Genomic DNA, 15,496 nt, shown 5'->3' with positions numbered 1-15,496 from the left:
CACTGGGGCGTGATTGAATATTTAACAAACAAATGCCTCTGAGCCCAGAAGACAAACGGTTCAAGAGATTTGGGACTTTTAAAAAAAATATATTAAGTTAAATCAAAAGCATTTTGTATTTGTTCTTCTGAGAAACAGATGAACAGATGATTGGAATGTGAAAATGGCATGACAATTTCCTTACCACTCTGACAAATTATATTCAATTGCTGTACAGGTTTTCAGTAGCTGAGTGATAAACCAAAGGGGAAAGAGTGGTTGTTTTTCAATCAGGTCATAGTAAGCTAACTTCTAATGCATATAACAAATGCATATGTTATATAAGAAGAAATTAATCAAATTCTTCTTTCGAGCCCAAAAGTATTACATTTACGAAATCAATAAATATCATCTATATGTATATCATCTATTTTAGTAAATCAAAGTGTTGCTAAAGAAAGGAATAGGGTTTTGCCAGTGTACCACTCCTAGAAAATACATTACTATGTTTTATTCTCTATTTATTTCCTCCCTAAAAGAGAAGCCGACCCAATTTAAATCAAAGTATTATTCTCCTATATCTCTTCCCTTTCTCGTTTATCCTAATTCCCCTTTCAGAATCTGGGGCAAACCAGAATTGGTTCTGGGGCAGCCAAAGTAAGCAAGCCTTTTTCACTCTGCCCAGATTCTCCAGTTATTTATCTATTCCATATATTTAAAATAGCATAGAAACAATACCGTGGAAATACAGTACAACCAGGAGAATGCTCACCAGGGAACACAGCTAAATCTGTCCTCCTCGGCCCATCTCCCAACCAGGGCATATCTTAGGAAAAATATGAGATGAATGTCCATACACAGCTCATCAGTATTTCTGTGTATGTAATCACCGCTCATGCCAAGCAAAAAGAAATAATTTTACACCTGAGTAAACTACTGGGGGGGAAGAAAAGGCTGTACTCTGACCCACCCACAGGTGCAAAAAATAGACTTCTTATAATAATTTTATTTTTAAAGTGTTTTTAAAATGATGTAGCAAACATCTAACTTTTGATGCATCCCTCTAAATTCTCATAATGGTACATCTGAAACTTTTGGAATGATATTTACTGCCTTCTACCTTATGAAATTATTACTTTTGTAGGTATCTATCTCTGTGCTTTATGCTTTTTTTTGCCTTTAAGACTTTGTGCCTCCCGAGGTCAGTGCCCATGTTCTTACCTGTGTATCTTATATGGTGCCTAGAAAATGCCTTCCTCGGGGCGCCTGGGTGGCGCAGTCGGTTAAGCATCCGACTTCAGCCAGGTCACGATCTTGCGGTCCGTGGGTTCGGGCCCCGCGTCGGGCTCTGGGCTGATGGCTCAGAGCCTGGAGCCTGTTTCCGATTCTGTGTCTCCCTCTCTCTCTGCCCCTCCCCTGTTCATGCTCTGTCTCTCTCTGTCCCCAAAATAAATAAACGTTGAAAAAAAAAATTAAAAAAAAAAAAAAAAGAAAATGCCTTCCTCATAGAAGGAGCTTAATAAATATTTTATTGCAAAAGCTCCTAACTTCTGCCCATGTCATATACAAAATGGAATCCCAGAGTGATCCAAAGATTGTGGCCCAAAGATGCATAATTATACCTTCTGTGCTTAACCAACCTATTTTTAAGGCCAATCTGTTTTAAATAGATGGTACATGTTTTTATTATTGAAATATGATGGAAATGAATTAGTAGAGGGTCTTTTGTTCAAAGAAATCCCACTGCCAATTGTATATAACAATTATAGAAAATTAAACAAGAGTTGTTTTTTTATTTTTTTTAACATTTATTCATTTTTAAGAGACAGAGTGTGAGTGGGGGAGGGGCAGAAAGAGGGAGACACAGAATCCAAAGCAGGCTCCAGGCTCTAAGCTATCAGCACAGAGCCCAACAAGGGGCTCAAACCCACCAACTGTGAGATCATGACCTGAGCCAAAGTCAGACGCTCAACCGACTGAGCCACTCAGGTGCCCCTGTTGTTTTTTTTTTTTTTTAAGTTAGAGAAGAGTTAGCACTATCTAGCAACGAGACTGAATTAAAACCTGTTCCAGGGTCACCTGGGTGGCTCAGATGGTTGAGTGTGAGACTCTTGATTTTGGCTCAGGTCATGATCCCAGGGTTGGGATCCACACTTCTCTCTCTCTCTCTCTCTCTCTCTGCCCCTCGCCTGCTTAAGCTCTCTCTCTATATATATAAAAATTGAAAACAAACAAAAAAAATTTAAAAATACCAAATTTGGGGAATAACTAGATGTTTGGTTCTTTGTGGCTACAAATGGTAGAGTAGGGAATAGCTTACTGAAACTGAATGTAAGATACACATTCTAAGACATCAGATAATGTCTTTAAAATGTACTCTGCTTTTATTGATTTTTTTCTGTCCTCAGTTTATCATTTTAATATCCTTTTATTACATATTTACATGTTTAATATCTATTTATTGCATATTCACATATTTAAAGTTTACTTTTATTTATTTTGAGAGATAGTGAGTGGGGAAGGGGCAGAGAGAGAGGAAGACAGAATCCCAAGCAGGCTGCACAGCTCAGAGCCTGATGTGGTGAACCCACAAACCATGAGATCATGACCTGAGCCAAAATCCAGAGTCAGAGGCTTAACCGACTAAGCCACCCAGGTGCCCCTACATATTTAAATACTTAAATAAATAAGACAAATTGGAAAAATCCACCATGGCACGTATAAGCAATGATTGCACTAGTTTGTTTTTTTAAAAAATCATTTTAAGTTTATTCACTTTTGAAAGAGAGAGAGAGACAGAGCGTGAACAGGGACCGGTGGGGGGGGGGGGGGAGTAGACATAGAATACAAAGCAGGCTCCAGGCTCTGAGCTGTCAGCACAGAGCCTGACTCGAGGCTCGAACCCATGAACAGTGAGATCATGACCTGAGCGTAAGTCGGACACTTAACCAACTGAGCCACCCAGGTGCCCCTGCACTAGTTTGTTTTTAAATTTCTTATTTTATAGCAGAAAAATCTACCAAATGAAATAGCCCTGAATTTCTCATTTCCATTATTTATTTTCACAGCCATTGATTTTATGTTTGCAGTTCCTCCTTTCTCAGATTTAAAATTTTTAATTTTTGCTTTCCCAGGGATAACCCCAGAACTACATACTTGTAAATTTCATGTTGCTTTCCTTTTTAGCTTTCCAAATAATTGTATTTAATGATGCTCATGTCTTATGGAAAAAAAATAACTATAATTGAAATTTTCACGTAAGAAAAATATTTCACAAAACATGTTTATTACCTGTTGCTCTTGAAGAATAAAACTTCTCTACAATAGTATAAGAGAAAGGTACTTTGATAGGCCAATTTGTTTTTAGAGTAACATTTCCCTGCCTAAATAAGCTAAATTAAGTTCTAGCTCTTTCTCTTCCCATGGACTTAGCTTATTAGGAAGTCAAAGTATATAATTCTAAAGTAACTTCCTATGGATCCTCTTCTTTCACATGCTTTCTTGAAATGACTATAATTTTGGTGACTACTTCATATATGCCTTATCAAGACCAGATACCATCTAGCAGAGTATCTTAGCAAACGATTTATACCTATTTGCATTGCATTGCTGTTTTTAGTTACTTATATTTTTATTGCAGAATAAAATAGGATAGCTATACTTTTGCCTTTGTTCAGAGAATAAGTGAACTTATTAAAAACTGTTCTCACTAGCTTCTTCACCATAAATTTTGGCTCAAAATAGTTTCACTTTGTTCCCCTACGTAGGGTAACTACAATATCCAGGGTTCCTTGGGCCCAACAACTAGCCCTTCAGGGTTAACTGAGTTAACAGTAGAGAGCACGCGGGGGACGGCTACAAGGCGGACAGATACAGGACCTCTAAAAAGTGTCTACGCAGAAGCAAGAGCATCAGAAAGCCAGAATTCCTTGGCGAAGCAGATAGATAGAAAAGACTTTCAAACGAGTTTGGTGCCTACACCATGCCGTTCTCCCCCCAGAAGAAGTGAATCCTCTCAGAAAACCCCAGATGCTGTTATCAAAGCAAAGGACCTACCAGCCCATCAAGTACCAACTTCAATAAACAAAACGTCCCTAAAGGAAATCTCGGGAGAAAAGCTGAGACCGATTCCTGAAGTAGCTGTAAGTGGTTTCGCTCTGGTCTGCAGAGGCCGCCAGCACATCCTGCTGTGTTTCTGTTCTGTTCCATTTTGCACACATTTTCAGCAGTACCTATTTTTCATCATTTGGGTGATCAGTAATGTATTTGCCTTCGTATTTGGATGTGTTGTAGCTCAGTAGCAGCAGCTGTTAAAAGAGTATATTGCACATCCCAGTGATAATAGAATGCCTCTTGTTTTTAATGAGAAAGATAATTATCATCATAGTTATTTTTTTATTTCCCAGTTACTTCTCATAATTTTAGTTATCACTGCCTGCAAATTACAAACGAAGATCTTATTTTTTGAGCCAAAGGCTTGCCAGTAAAATTGACAGATTTTCGATAACAATCTACATTAGGAGCCATAAAAACATCATTATTCTATTCACTTTCTGGTCTCTTTGCAGCAGTTCCCCCAAATAATAAATGGCATGAGTGAAGGTTAACCATAGAGTAGTGTCATTGAAGAAATCCCTAGGCTAGTTTGGTGGCTATATTCATGTCCATCAGATTGATTTTCTTCCTTCCTATGTTAGTACTTTTCTTCCTTCAACCCCCCCAGAGCTGCACTTAGAAACCAGAGAACAAATGAAGCTCTGCAGAACAAATGAATTTATATTCCATCTTTTTAAGGTTATTTCTTTATTTTGAGAGAGATAGAGCACACGAGCAGGGGAGAGGCAGAGAAAATCCCAAGCAGGCTCTGCACAGCCAGGCAGAACCCGATGTGCAGCTTGAACCCTTGGACCGTGAGATCATGACCTGAACTGAAGTCAAGAGCCAGATGCTTAACCCACCGAGCCACCCAAGCACCCCAGTATTTCATTTTTTTTAAACATTAAAGGTTTACTCTATTTGTCATATCCTAAGTATTCTGTATGTGTTATACTGTAAAGCTTTGGCTCAATTATGTTCTAAGCAATTTAGGGTGGACTATTCACTCACACAAGGAATACACACGTACATCATCATTAACAAAATAGAAAAAGCTAATATTTCTTAGCATTGACCATGCCAGCCCCTTTTTCGTGAAGTATTTAATCCTCACAATGACCGGAGAGGTGGAGACCTTCATCCTCGTTTTCCAGATGAAGAAACTGAAGTTCAGAATGGTTATGCACTGTGATCAAGGACAGCAGCTAGTTAGTTGAGGAGTTAGAACTTGAAGCTGAGTCCAGAAATGCTGCCTGTGTCCACCACTCTGGGCCACATAAATACATGCTGACTCTTCTCTAAATGGTGGCCACTCCTCAAGAAAGATCCAGATAAAACCGGAATGTGCGTTCCTCTTATTTCCCACATTTGTATGCATGTGTGTACGCGTGCACACAAGAAAGTAGTAAATCACCTAACATAATGAAAATGGATTTGTTTTATGGTGGTTTAGGATAAAAGTTCTCAGGATTATTTTTGCATGTTTCTCATTTTTTTTTTTTGAAAATAGTTCCAAAACAAATGTTCTACCTAACTGTAATTTTTTTTCTTTGGTGTGCTAACAAGTGGAATACAGCTAATAAACTAACCTGACAGATTTATTCTACAATGGTGCTCCACTTGGCTGGGCTGCCAAAAACCAGAGCAAAGCAAGTCTTGAAGAAGTCTTCCAGTCCATTTTCCCCTAATCTTTTTGCCACCACCCTTCTACTAGGTAAAATCTGTCATCGTAATATAGCCAAAAGATTGTTTATTTTTTATCTTTCCATCTTTCTGTGGAAGTAAAACCAGAGCACAAAAAGCACCTTGGGAGCTGGAGGCACAAATGGACTTTAAGTAGCTGGCCACTCAGCCAAGGACTTTAAGTAGCTGGCCACTCAGCCAAGTCCACTGCCTGAAAAATAGCGCTCTAAGATAATACCAGGGAATAATGAAAGGTTGGAGAGAAAGGCACTTTCCTTACCCATCCTGTTAATTTAAGAGGCTTTTAGGAAAAGCCAGTATGCAGACACCATTTGGGTTGTCTCAAGAGACCCTTCTCACAGCTGCTCACTGCCAATTACAAAGCACAAACCTGACACATGTCCCTTCTGCATGGGAGCCCTCTGTGCAGTGTTCCATTTTTTATTATTCCATTTTACAGCTAAGGAGACTGACAGAGTACTCCCTTCAAGAGGATCAAAGAGGGAAGGAGCTTCATCTTTTGTTGAGGGGATCAAGGCACAAAGGCACTGCTTACCATTTGTGCAGAGAGGTTTGACCTCCGTGTCAAAATTCAGGTTAATAAAATGTGATCTCTACAACCCACATGATCACTGCAATCTGCGGCTCGCATTTGTGAATGTGGTAACCTCAATTTAATAGGGTGTAAAATTATTGAAGGCATAGGCACCTTGCCCCATTTCAGGGTGAATTTACGATGGGAATGGAGTGTTCTTCCAGTGTTCTTCCTTTAAAAAGGAAATTCATGGTCATAGTGAAAGGGTGCTAATACCCGACGTTCTCTCCACTTAATAGCTGCAGCTAAGAATCTGTGAAAACAAGTTTCCTCAAGAGTGCTGTGTGTTGCTAACTCTGCGAAAGGATTTTTCCCCAGGTCCCAGAAAACCATGGTGGTGACTTTTGTTTTAATAATTCACTAATATTTACTTCACACAATACAAAATTCAGCCTTTTTTAGTGCATTCACAGAGTTATACAACCATGACCACTAATCCTAGATCACTATTATCACCCCAAAAGAAACTCTGTGCCCATTAATAGTCATTCCCCATTGCCTGCTTCCCCCAAACTCCCAGAAACCATTAATTTATTTCCTGTCTCTATGGATTTGCCTGTTCTGGACATTTCCTATAAAGGAAATCAGACACAGTGTGCCCTTTTGTGTCTGACTTCTTTGATTTAGCATGATGTTCTCAAGTTCTTTCTATGTTGTAGCTTTCCATTTCTTTTTATGCCTGAATAATAATCCATTATGTGAGTGTGCCATATTTGCTTATTCATCTATCAGTTGATAGTTGGTTGTTTCCACTCTTTGGCTATAATGAAAGATGCTGCTATGAACATTCATATGCACATTTTTGTGTGGACATATGTTTTCAGCCCTCCTGGGTGTATACCTAGGAGTGGAATTGCCAGGTCATATGGAACTTTACATTTAACTTTTGAGAAACTGCCAAACTGTTTCCCTGAGCAGCTGCACCATATTACATTCCCACCAGCAAAGCAAGGTTGGGGGATTTCTCCACATCTCAGTCAACACTCGTTATTGTCTGCCTTTTTCATTTCAGCCATCCTAGTCTGTAAAGTGGCATCTCCTTGTGGTTTGAGTTTGCTTTTCCCTAATGACTAAAGCTGTTGAGCATCTTTTTGTACACTTATCAGCCCATTTGTATATCTTCTTTGGAAAAACACCTATTGAGACCTTTGGCCTATTTTTTCATTGGATTATTTGTCTTTTTAGTATCCAGGTCTAAGAGTTTGGATACAGTTTCTTAGATACGTGATACGCAAGTATACTCTCCCATTCTGTAACTTGTCTTTTCATTTCTTTGGCTATCTTTTGAAGCAATAGAAGTTTTTTTCATTTTGGTGAGGTCTAGTTTATTTATTTCTTCTGTTGCTTATGCTTTTGTGTCATATCTAAGAATGGTTGCCTGATCCGAGATCACAGAGTTTATTCCTATGTTTTCTTCTAAGAATTTTATAGTTTAACTCTTTTTAAATTTTTTTTTTCTTTTATGTTTTATTTCTTTTTGAGAGACAGAGAGAGACAGAGCATGAGCAGAGGAGGGGCAGAGAGAAAGAAACACACAGAATCCAAAGCAGGCTCCAGGCTCTAAGCTGTCAGTACAGAGGCCAGAGCGGGGCTCGAACTCCCGAACTGCAAGATCATGACCTGAGCTGAAGTCGACGCTTAACAGACTGAGCCACTCAGGCGCCCCAGAATTTTATAGTTTAACTCTTAAATTTTGTCCTATGATCCAGTTCTGGCTGATTTCTGTCTATAGTGGGAATAGAGGTTCAAATACATTTTTTTGCCTGTGGATATTCACTTGTGCCAGCACTGTCAGTTGAAAGACTGTCTTTTCCCATTGAATTGTCTGTCACCCTTTTTGAAAATCAGTTGACCGTGCATGTAAAAGTTTATTTCCGACTTCTCAGTTCTATTCTGTTTATCTATATGTCTATCTCTATGCAGTACCACACTGTCTTGATTCCTAGTTTTATAGTAGGCTTTGAAATCAGGAAGTGTGACCCCTTCAACTTTGTGCTTCCTTTTCTGGATTCTTTTTGCATTTCCATAGGAATTTGAGGATCAACCTGTCAATTTCTGAAAAAAAAAAAAAGGCAACTAGGATTGCATTGAATCTTTAAATCGATTTGGGGAATATCTTAACATCTTAACAATATTAAGCCTTCCAATCCATGGACATCTTTCTGTTTGTTTCTTTAATTTCTTTCAGCAATGTTTTATAATTTTCAGCACACAGATCCTGCACTTCTTTTGTTAAATTTATTCCTAAGTAAATTTTTTGATGCTGTTGTGAATAGAATTATTTCCTTAATTTTATTTTTTATTTGTTCATTGCTAGTGTTCATAGAAATGCAGTTTATTTTTATATTGATTTTTTTATATCTTGCAACCTTGCTGAATGTTAATTAGTTCTAATAGTGTTTTTGTGAATTCCTTAGGATTTTCTATATACAAGATCATGTCATTGCAAATAGAAATAGTTCTACTGCCTTTCCAATCTGGATGTCTTTTATTTCTTTCTTTCCTAATTGCCCCCACAAATGGATTTCATTTGAATGAAAAGCTTTCCTTCAAGATATTTAAGATTTAATACTTCAACTAGTATTTCCTAGTAGTGAATTCTAACAGAGATATGATAAGCTCAGTCAGACCTAGGAGGATTCTACTGGTATGACTCAGAGGAAATGTATTTGATGCAAGAGAAAGTTTGACAATTATCCTGGGGCTAGAAGTCCATCTAATCTTATATGAATGCAGGTATGAAATTCCCTTTGGTGGCTAGCATTGTAGTCCATAAATTTAGAGCGCTGACATGGATGGTGGTTTCTACCACCTAGGCTGGATTTCTAACATAAAGGACTTCTAGGTGATGAATTATAGCTGTTCTGGTTCTACTTCTGGATAAGTGACAGCATCATCTCTTTTGTTGAGCACCTGTCAAGGCAGGTGTTCCCCCAGGTGCCAGAGATACACCAATCAAAACAGACAGGGGGCTTGTATATGTTGGGAAACACAGACAATGAAGACATGAAGGCAAATACTCAAAGTCATCATACGCTATGATAAAGGTGCAGGAAGACCAAAACAAGGTGATACAATAGAGAACAGGGTTGGCCAGAATGGTGGATACTTTAGATACTACCTGACAAAGTAGGTGACAGTTTAGCTGAGATTTAAAGTTTAAGATGAAGCTAGCCATGCAGAGAACCTAGGAATAATGTTTCAGGTATCAGGAACAGTGGGTGCAAAGCTTCCGAAATGGACATCTATGAGAAATAGTGGAGGTCAGAAAGCTGGGACATAAGGGCAAGGGGAAAGTAGTAGAGGATGAGGGCAGAGAGGTACACAGGACTCAAATGATGTAAGGTCAGGAAGGCCATGGTGAGGAAGGTGGCCTTTATTCCAAATGCAATGGCAAGTCTTTGTAGGGTTTGAAGCAAGGCAATGACATGTACATTCAAAAACTTCCATTTCACAGTGTCAAGATGGATCCAACAAGGCAGGAATAGAAGCAGGGAAAACAGTTGAGTCATTATTCTGATAGATCTGAGTGGAGATGAAGAAAATGGCAGATTCCTGGAATAATGGGGGGGCCAAAGGGAGGAGGAAACAGGCAGAATCAAGGATGATTCTCAGGTTTGTGTCCTGAATGACCAGGAGGCTGGTCATGTAATTTACTGGGCTCTGGAAGACTGCGAGGAGACCTGAGCCATCCACTTAGCCATCAAGGTACTTCAATCAAGAATTCTAAGTGGACACCCCATCGAAAATCTGATCTCCCAAAGTGCCAACGAGAGGTGACTCTATGACAAGGGAAAATTAAAGGTTCTTACGAACGGAGGTACATCCCCTGATACGACAGAGGACTAGTAATTCTTAAGGAACGCTTACTGAAATTGATTTGCTAACTACTTGGTAAACTTCTTCCTTGCAATGTTTTATTCATATTTAAATAGAGTTCCCTATTATTAAGTTCAAATATTTTTAATTAAGAAACAAGTACAGCCCTCTGGGTAATATCGCAACCATGCAGATAGCTGGTAATTAAACTTTTCCACATGTATAACTGCATTCAAACAGTTTTGAATGAATCATTTTAAACCAGTAAATGTCATTATGTGCATCTTTAAACAAACAAACAAAAAAGACGTATATAACAGGCTTTGTGTTTCCAGAAAAAGTTTGAGCTTATTGAAGAATGGTTATTGTCACAAGACAAAATATGCTACCAATTAAAAATTCAGGTATTCTTGGGGCGCCTGGATGGCTTGGTTGGTTAAGCGTCCGACTTCGGTTCAGGTCATGATCTCACGGTCCGTGAGTTCGAGCCCCGCGTCGGGCTCTGTGCTGACAGCTCAGAGCCTGGAGCCTGTTTCAGATTCTCTGTCTCCCTCTCTCTCTGCCCCTCCCCTGTTCATGCTGTGTCTCTCTCTGTCTCAAAAATAAATAAACGTTAAAAAAATTTTTTTAAAAATTCAGGTATTCTGTTTAGAAAAAAAAAATGGCTTTTTATAAGGAAAAAAGTAAAATGAATCTCATATAATTTTTTAGTTTAATTTTCACATTTTCATTTTTAAAAAATCAAAACTGAATTGTGGAAGGACACTTTTAAAAGCCATGGTATAATTTTTTTGAATTGCCAAGCCATTTCCTTTGGATAATGAAAAGGGATTACTTTCACTGCCTCCCTGATGAACTTGAGCCCATTTTTTTTTTTAAATAGTAGAAGTTTACTGTCCTTTGCAATTTGTACTCTATAAACTTAGAGGAAAATGATTTTGTAAATTTTTAGAGCTTTCAAGCCACTGTTCCATTACATGAAGTTCTGCATTTTCTAGGGTATATAATAATACTCTTTGTTCAAAGGGAAGCCATCTGTCTCTTTGAATTTGCCACTCAAGTATGCCATTTGCAGCTGTCTTTCCAACAATACCCCATTGTTTAAAGAATTCATAAATGTCTTTCTGACCTCTGACTTTCTTCGGTTACAACAATATTCCATTGTTGCAAAACACCTGTTTTGGGGTCAGGTTGCTCTGTGTGCTGTAATTATGTCCATCATCCTGGCCCAACTATGCAAGTTCACCCGGTGACTCTCCCTCCTTCCAAGGCTTCCACTACAGGTGCCCACTGGCCTCATGCTTTCCTGGGCCACCTGATAGACAGCCTTCATCTTTGCCACCTTCAGGGCCTTCCCCAAAGAGAATTCTATGCATGTCAATCTACATTTTCATTCTTCTGAGAGTCAAGAGCAGTAGACACTATGCCTCAGAGCACCCAGCTCAAATCAGACAGACCAGGATTTTAATTCTGGCTTTGCTTCTTTTAACTTATGTGGCCTTGGACACATTTCTTAACCTCCTTGAACCTCAGTTATCTCATCTATCTACTTGGAGAAAATAATAATACTTACTCCATAGGGTCATCATGAGTATCAAATGAGATAGTACATGTAGAACACTTAGTCCAAAATCCAAAAATATGCTTTCTTGTACCTATTTCTGAGTAGTTAGAAATGTAAACCAGTGTGCCTGGCATTCTAAAACAAACTTTTTCAAATTCAGTAGAATTCCAAAAACTAATTATTGGTACTATTCAATAAGTGATAGCTATATGTGCTTCTTGTCCTCTGTTAATAGTTGAATCAAGTGCTAACATAAGAATGAATTAATGGGTCACTTCTGCCAGGTAACATGTTGGTGTTTTCTCAATGTTCACCAAAGAGAGAAAAATATTTAGAAGCAGAACCTGATGTCTCTCCGATCATTCCCCAGAGAGTACCCTCTGTGCGCCTGCCTTGTTCCCAGAGCTGAATTATAGATGTGCAGCTTCGTGGTTGATGGAGTGAATTTAACTTGGACAAGACTAACAGCAGTTTTATAAACCATAGTGTTAGCCATGGTGAGAACACTTCATTCATTACATTGGACACTCCTACCAATTAATAGCCTTTGGAGAAGAGTGTGTTTTCCTGTTTTGTCCAAACTATACTCTCTCTCCTTGCCTCTGAAAAAAGAGTCATTATCTCAGTTTATCTGTCAATGCACTGTAGGGGGTATCACTGAAGCTACAGAATGTGGTGCTTAAATAACATCGGTGCTACTAGTAAAAGGATTTGCATTAAGCATCGAGGTTTCCCAGGTGGAACTTGCTCCTGGCCCTCTGTCTTAATTTTTGAGTATCTTTTTCAGTCCAAATACTTGTGATGCTACAGAGTAGTTTGTTCTTTTGAGTAAGCAAACTCTTTGCATCTCATGTCCAATTTAATTGTGGACAAAACGGTCTAGAGTAGAAGTGTGTTTAAATAGTTAAAAATGGAAACGTGGACCAAAATTTGGGTGATGATATGAGATTGCAAAAGGAAGTAGGACATTTTAATATCTCCATTTCTGAACAGCTAGGTATGCAAACAATGTGCCAGTTACTTCGGTGAAGAGGAGCAGTTTCAGATTCTCAGGAATTTCAGAAATGGTAGATAGAAAGACTGGGCAAAAATTAAGAGACTATCAGAAGTATGAATCGATGAAAACACATTAGTTGTTTAGCCAACACACTGTAACTTTTTACTGTCTGTTCTCTAATATTCTAATGCTAAGGTTAGCATCCTACTAGTCAAATGTTTATTGAAGAAATCTATCTTCTTTGATGGCTTAGTTTTCCTAATTTTATTAATTTTTTTTTCAACATTTATTTTTTTGGGGGGGGAGAGAGAGAGACAGAGCATGAACAGGGGAGGGGCAGAGAGAGAGGGAGACACAGAATCGGAAACAGGCTCCAGGCTCTGAGCCATCAGCCCAAAGCCTGACGCGGGGCTCGAACTCACAGACCGCGAGATCGTGACCTGGCTGAAGTTGGACGCTTAACCGACTGCGCCACCCAGGCGCCCCTGTTTTCCTAATTTTAAAGGAGCAAGTCATTGCTTGCCATTTCCCGGTTTTATGGAAGAAGCCTCAGGCTGACAGTATTTCCTAGACACATTGAGATCAAGGTCTTTGATTCAAGAACCTTGTTTGCAACTTTAAGGTTTTGGGGTACGTATTTGCTGTGTGCCAAGCCCTCTACAAGGTGCCCCACACTTCCTGTCCAGTCTTCATCTCCCACCCTCACAAGAGGGCTTACTTATTCCTAATTGAGAGAACAGGAAGCAGAGAGGTTTTAGCTAGTTCACATCTAGTAGGTGACAAAGCAGAGTATCAAACCCTAGAACTTTGGCCAGAAAAGCTGGCTCACCTTCCACTACACTGCACCACCACCGCTAGAAAAAGGCCACTAGAAAAATTCTGTGATCACGTGGCAACTTAACTTCCATTGGGACTTTAAGCTTTACAGTATTTTAATATGCAGAAGCATGCACAGATGTTGGTGTATCTGTCATTACTACAGTATAGCCAAACTGTTTGACATCTGAACTTAAAGTTATCATCTTCCCACTCTAGAAACATCGGTTGGCTTTGCTATTTTCGTTTCTATAAGCAGGCTCAGTAATTGTTTTCCTCCCGGTTCTTTAAATAATATTTTAAACTACCGTGTATTGAATGACTACTGTGCTTAGCCCATGTACAAGGCTACAGTTGCCTTACAGATGGCATACCCTTGAATATAAAATAAAACGTGTTCCATTTAGCTTTACTAACTGCCTTCTAGTCTATAGTTGATTGTTAAACTCAAGAAGTACCTTGAACTCAGTAGATAGGTGCTAGAAAATTAGAAATTGTTTATCAACTTCCTTTAAGGTTATTAGAGTTCGGCTATGATTGTCCGAGAATTCTTTCTGAAAATCAGCAAGCTGACTTCCAAGGCAAAATGGATAGAAGTATATTGTATGGAAGTCGTGGATTAAAAGGGTATTCTATACAAATTTAGCCCATCGATATAAGCATCATTTTAAAAAAATACTTTGGTGCAGGGTGACTGGGCGGCTCAGTCAGTTGAGCGACCAACTCTTAGTTGCTACTCAGGTCATGATCTCACGGTTCATGAGTTCAAGCCCCACATTGGGCTCCGCTCTGATAGTGCACAGCCTGCTTGGGATTCTCTCTCTCTCCCTCTCTTTCTCTGCCTCTTCCCTGCTTTCTGTCTCTCTCAAAATAAATAAATAAACTTAAAGAAACAATTAAAAAAATACTTTCATGCCGTCTACCCACCCCACCCCCGCCCCGCCAAAGAGAGCTATATATATGACATACAAAGCAACCTCTTTGCAAGGACTGTTGCCACTATTGCATTTAAATTACCTGAGAATTCTCTACCTGAGACATTCCTAAGGGGTTAGTATGCATAGATGATGAAGTACAAATTGAGTCAGGGGTTTTGAAGTGTCTCCAGGTTACAAGCCAAAATGTTTGTGACAGACATTGCAGAGGTGGCATTGGGTCTGGTTAAGCCTAGGTCAACATGAATGCCATTGACAAAACACGGTCTAGATTCTGACCAGTTGTTTCTTTTAAATAGCCCGCCTTCTGATGTCTGCTGTGTTCAGTTGGTAGGTCATCCCTTCGATTTAGCAAAGTTTTTCAAGTTGCACCGTGGCCTGCTGTTTACATTTTGATTTACCCCTTTGCATGGTGAAGACATATGCCAAAAGCTACCATATATTGTGAAAGAGCTATTTGCTCACATATGTGTCACTTGCAGCTCATCTCTGAGGCTTCTGTCTTGCCTTCATTCTTATCTTTAGTGGGTCAGCATCCCCAGTGAATCAGGGCAAACTCTTGTGTGGGTTACATGCTCAGGACTTTGAAACCAGTCTTCAGGGGGTGCTAGTGGTGAAGAGATGCCTGAACACTAATTTACCATCAGCTATTATTTAAAACATCAATGTAGACATTAAACACTGTCTGCCAATAGCAATAGAGAGGAGATTAATCTTCATAATAAAATTCCAATTAAACTTTAAAATTAGCTTTGGAAAATGGATTTCTACTACTTTTCTTGCTATTTTGTTGGGTTCCAAAACTTTCTAGTGATAACTTCAAAACTCTTAATAATACACATTTGAACCTACCAGTGATACTGACTCTTCAGCATTTACAAAATGCCTTTTCTTTTTTCTTTTTTCTTTTTTTCTTTTTTCTTTTTTCTTTTTTCTTTTTTTTTTTTTTTTTTGCCCCTGCTAAGACAGTGCAGAATAAAGTGCGAGTGATTAACAACTAATTACTTCCTAGG

At 38.9% G+C, this 15,496-nt stretch overlaps 1 protein-coding gene across 5 annotated transcripts in view; it reads left to right on the top strand.

Annotated features, from left to right (window-relative positions):
* The window catches only part of CFAP20DC (CFAP20 domain containing), a 239,001-nt gene that overhangs the window by 156,891 nt on the left and 66,614 nt on the right, over window positions 1-15,496 (top strand). For 4 of the 5 annotated variants that reach the window (XM_043587804.1, XM_043587805.1, XM_043587803.1 and 1 more), the window contains exon 13: window positions 3,747-4,121. The exons of the other annotated variant lie outside the window; for it this stretch is intronic. In XM_043587804.1, coding sequence (XP_043443739.1) covers window positions 3,747-4,121 — 375 coding nt within the window. The remainder of the gene's footprint in view (window positions 1-3,746; window positions 4,122-15,496) is intronic. 5 annotated transcript variants of the gene reach the window in all.

The sequence above is a fragment of the Prionailurus bengalensis genome, chromosome A2 (assembly GCF_016509475.1).
Source record: "Prionailurus bengalensis isolate Pbe53 chromosome A2, Fcat_Pben_1.1_paternal_pri, whole genome shotgun sequence".
Taxonomy (NCBI): domain Eukaryota; kingdom Metazoa; phylum Chordata; class Mammalia; order Carnivora; family Felidae; genus Prionailurus; species Prionailurus bengalensis.
This window is presented reverse-complemented; position numbering and strand designations above follow the sequence as displayed.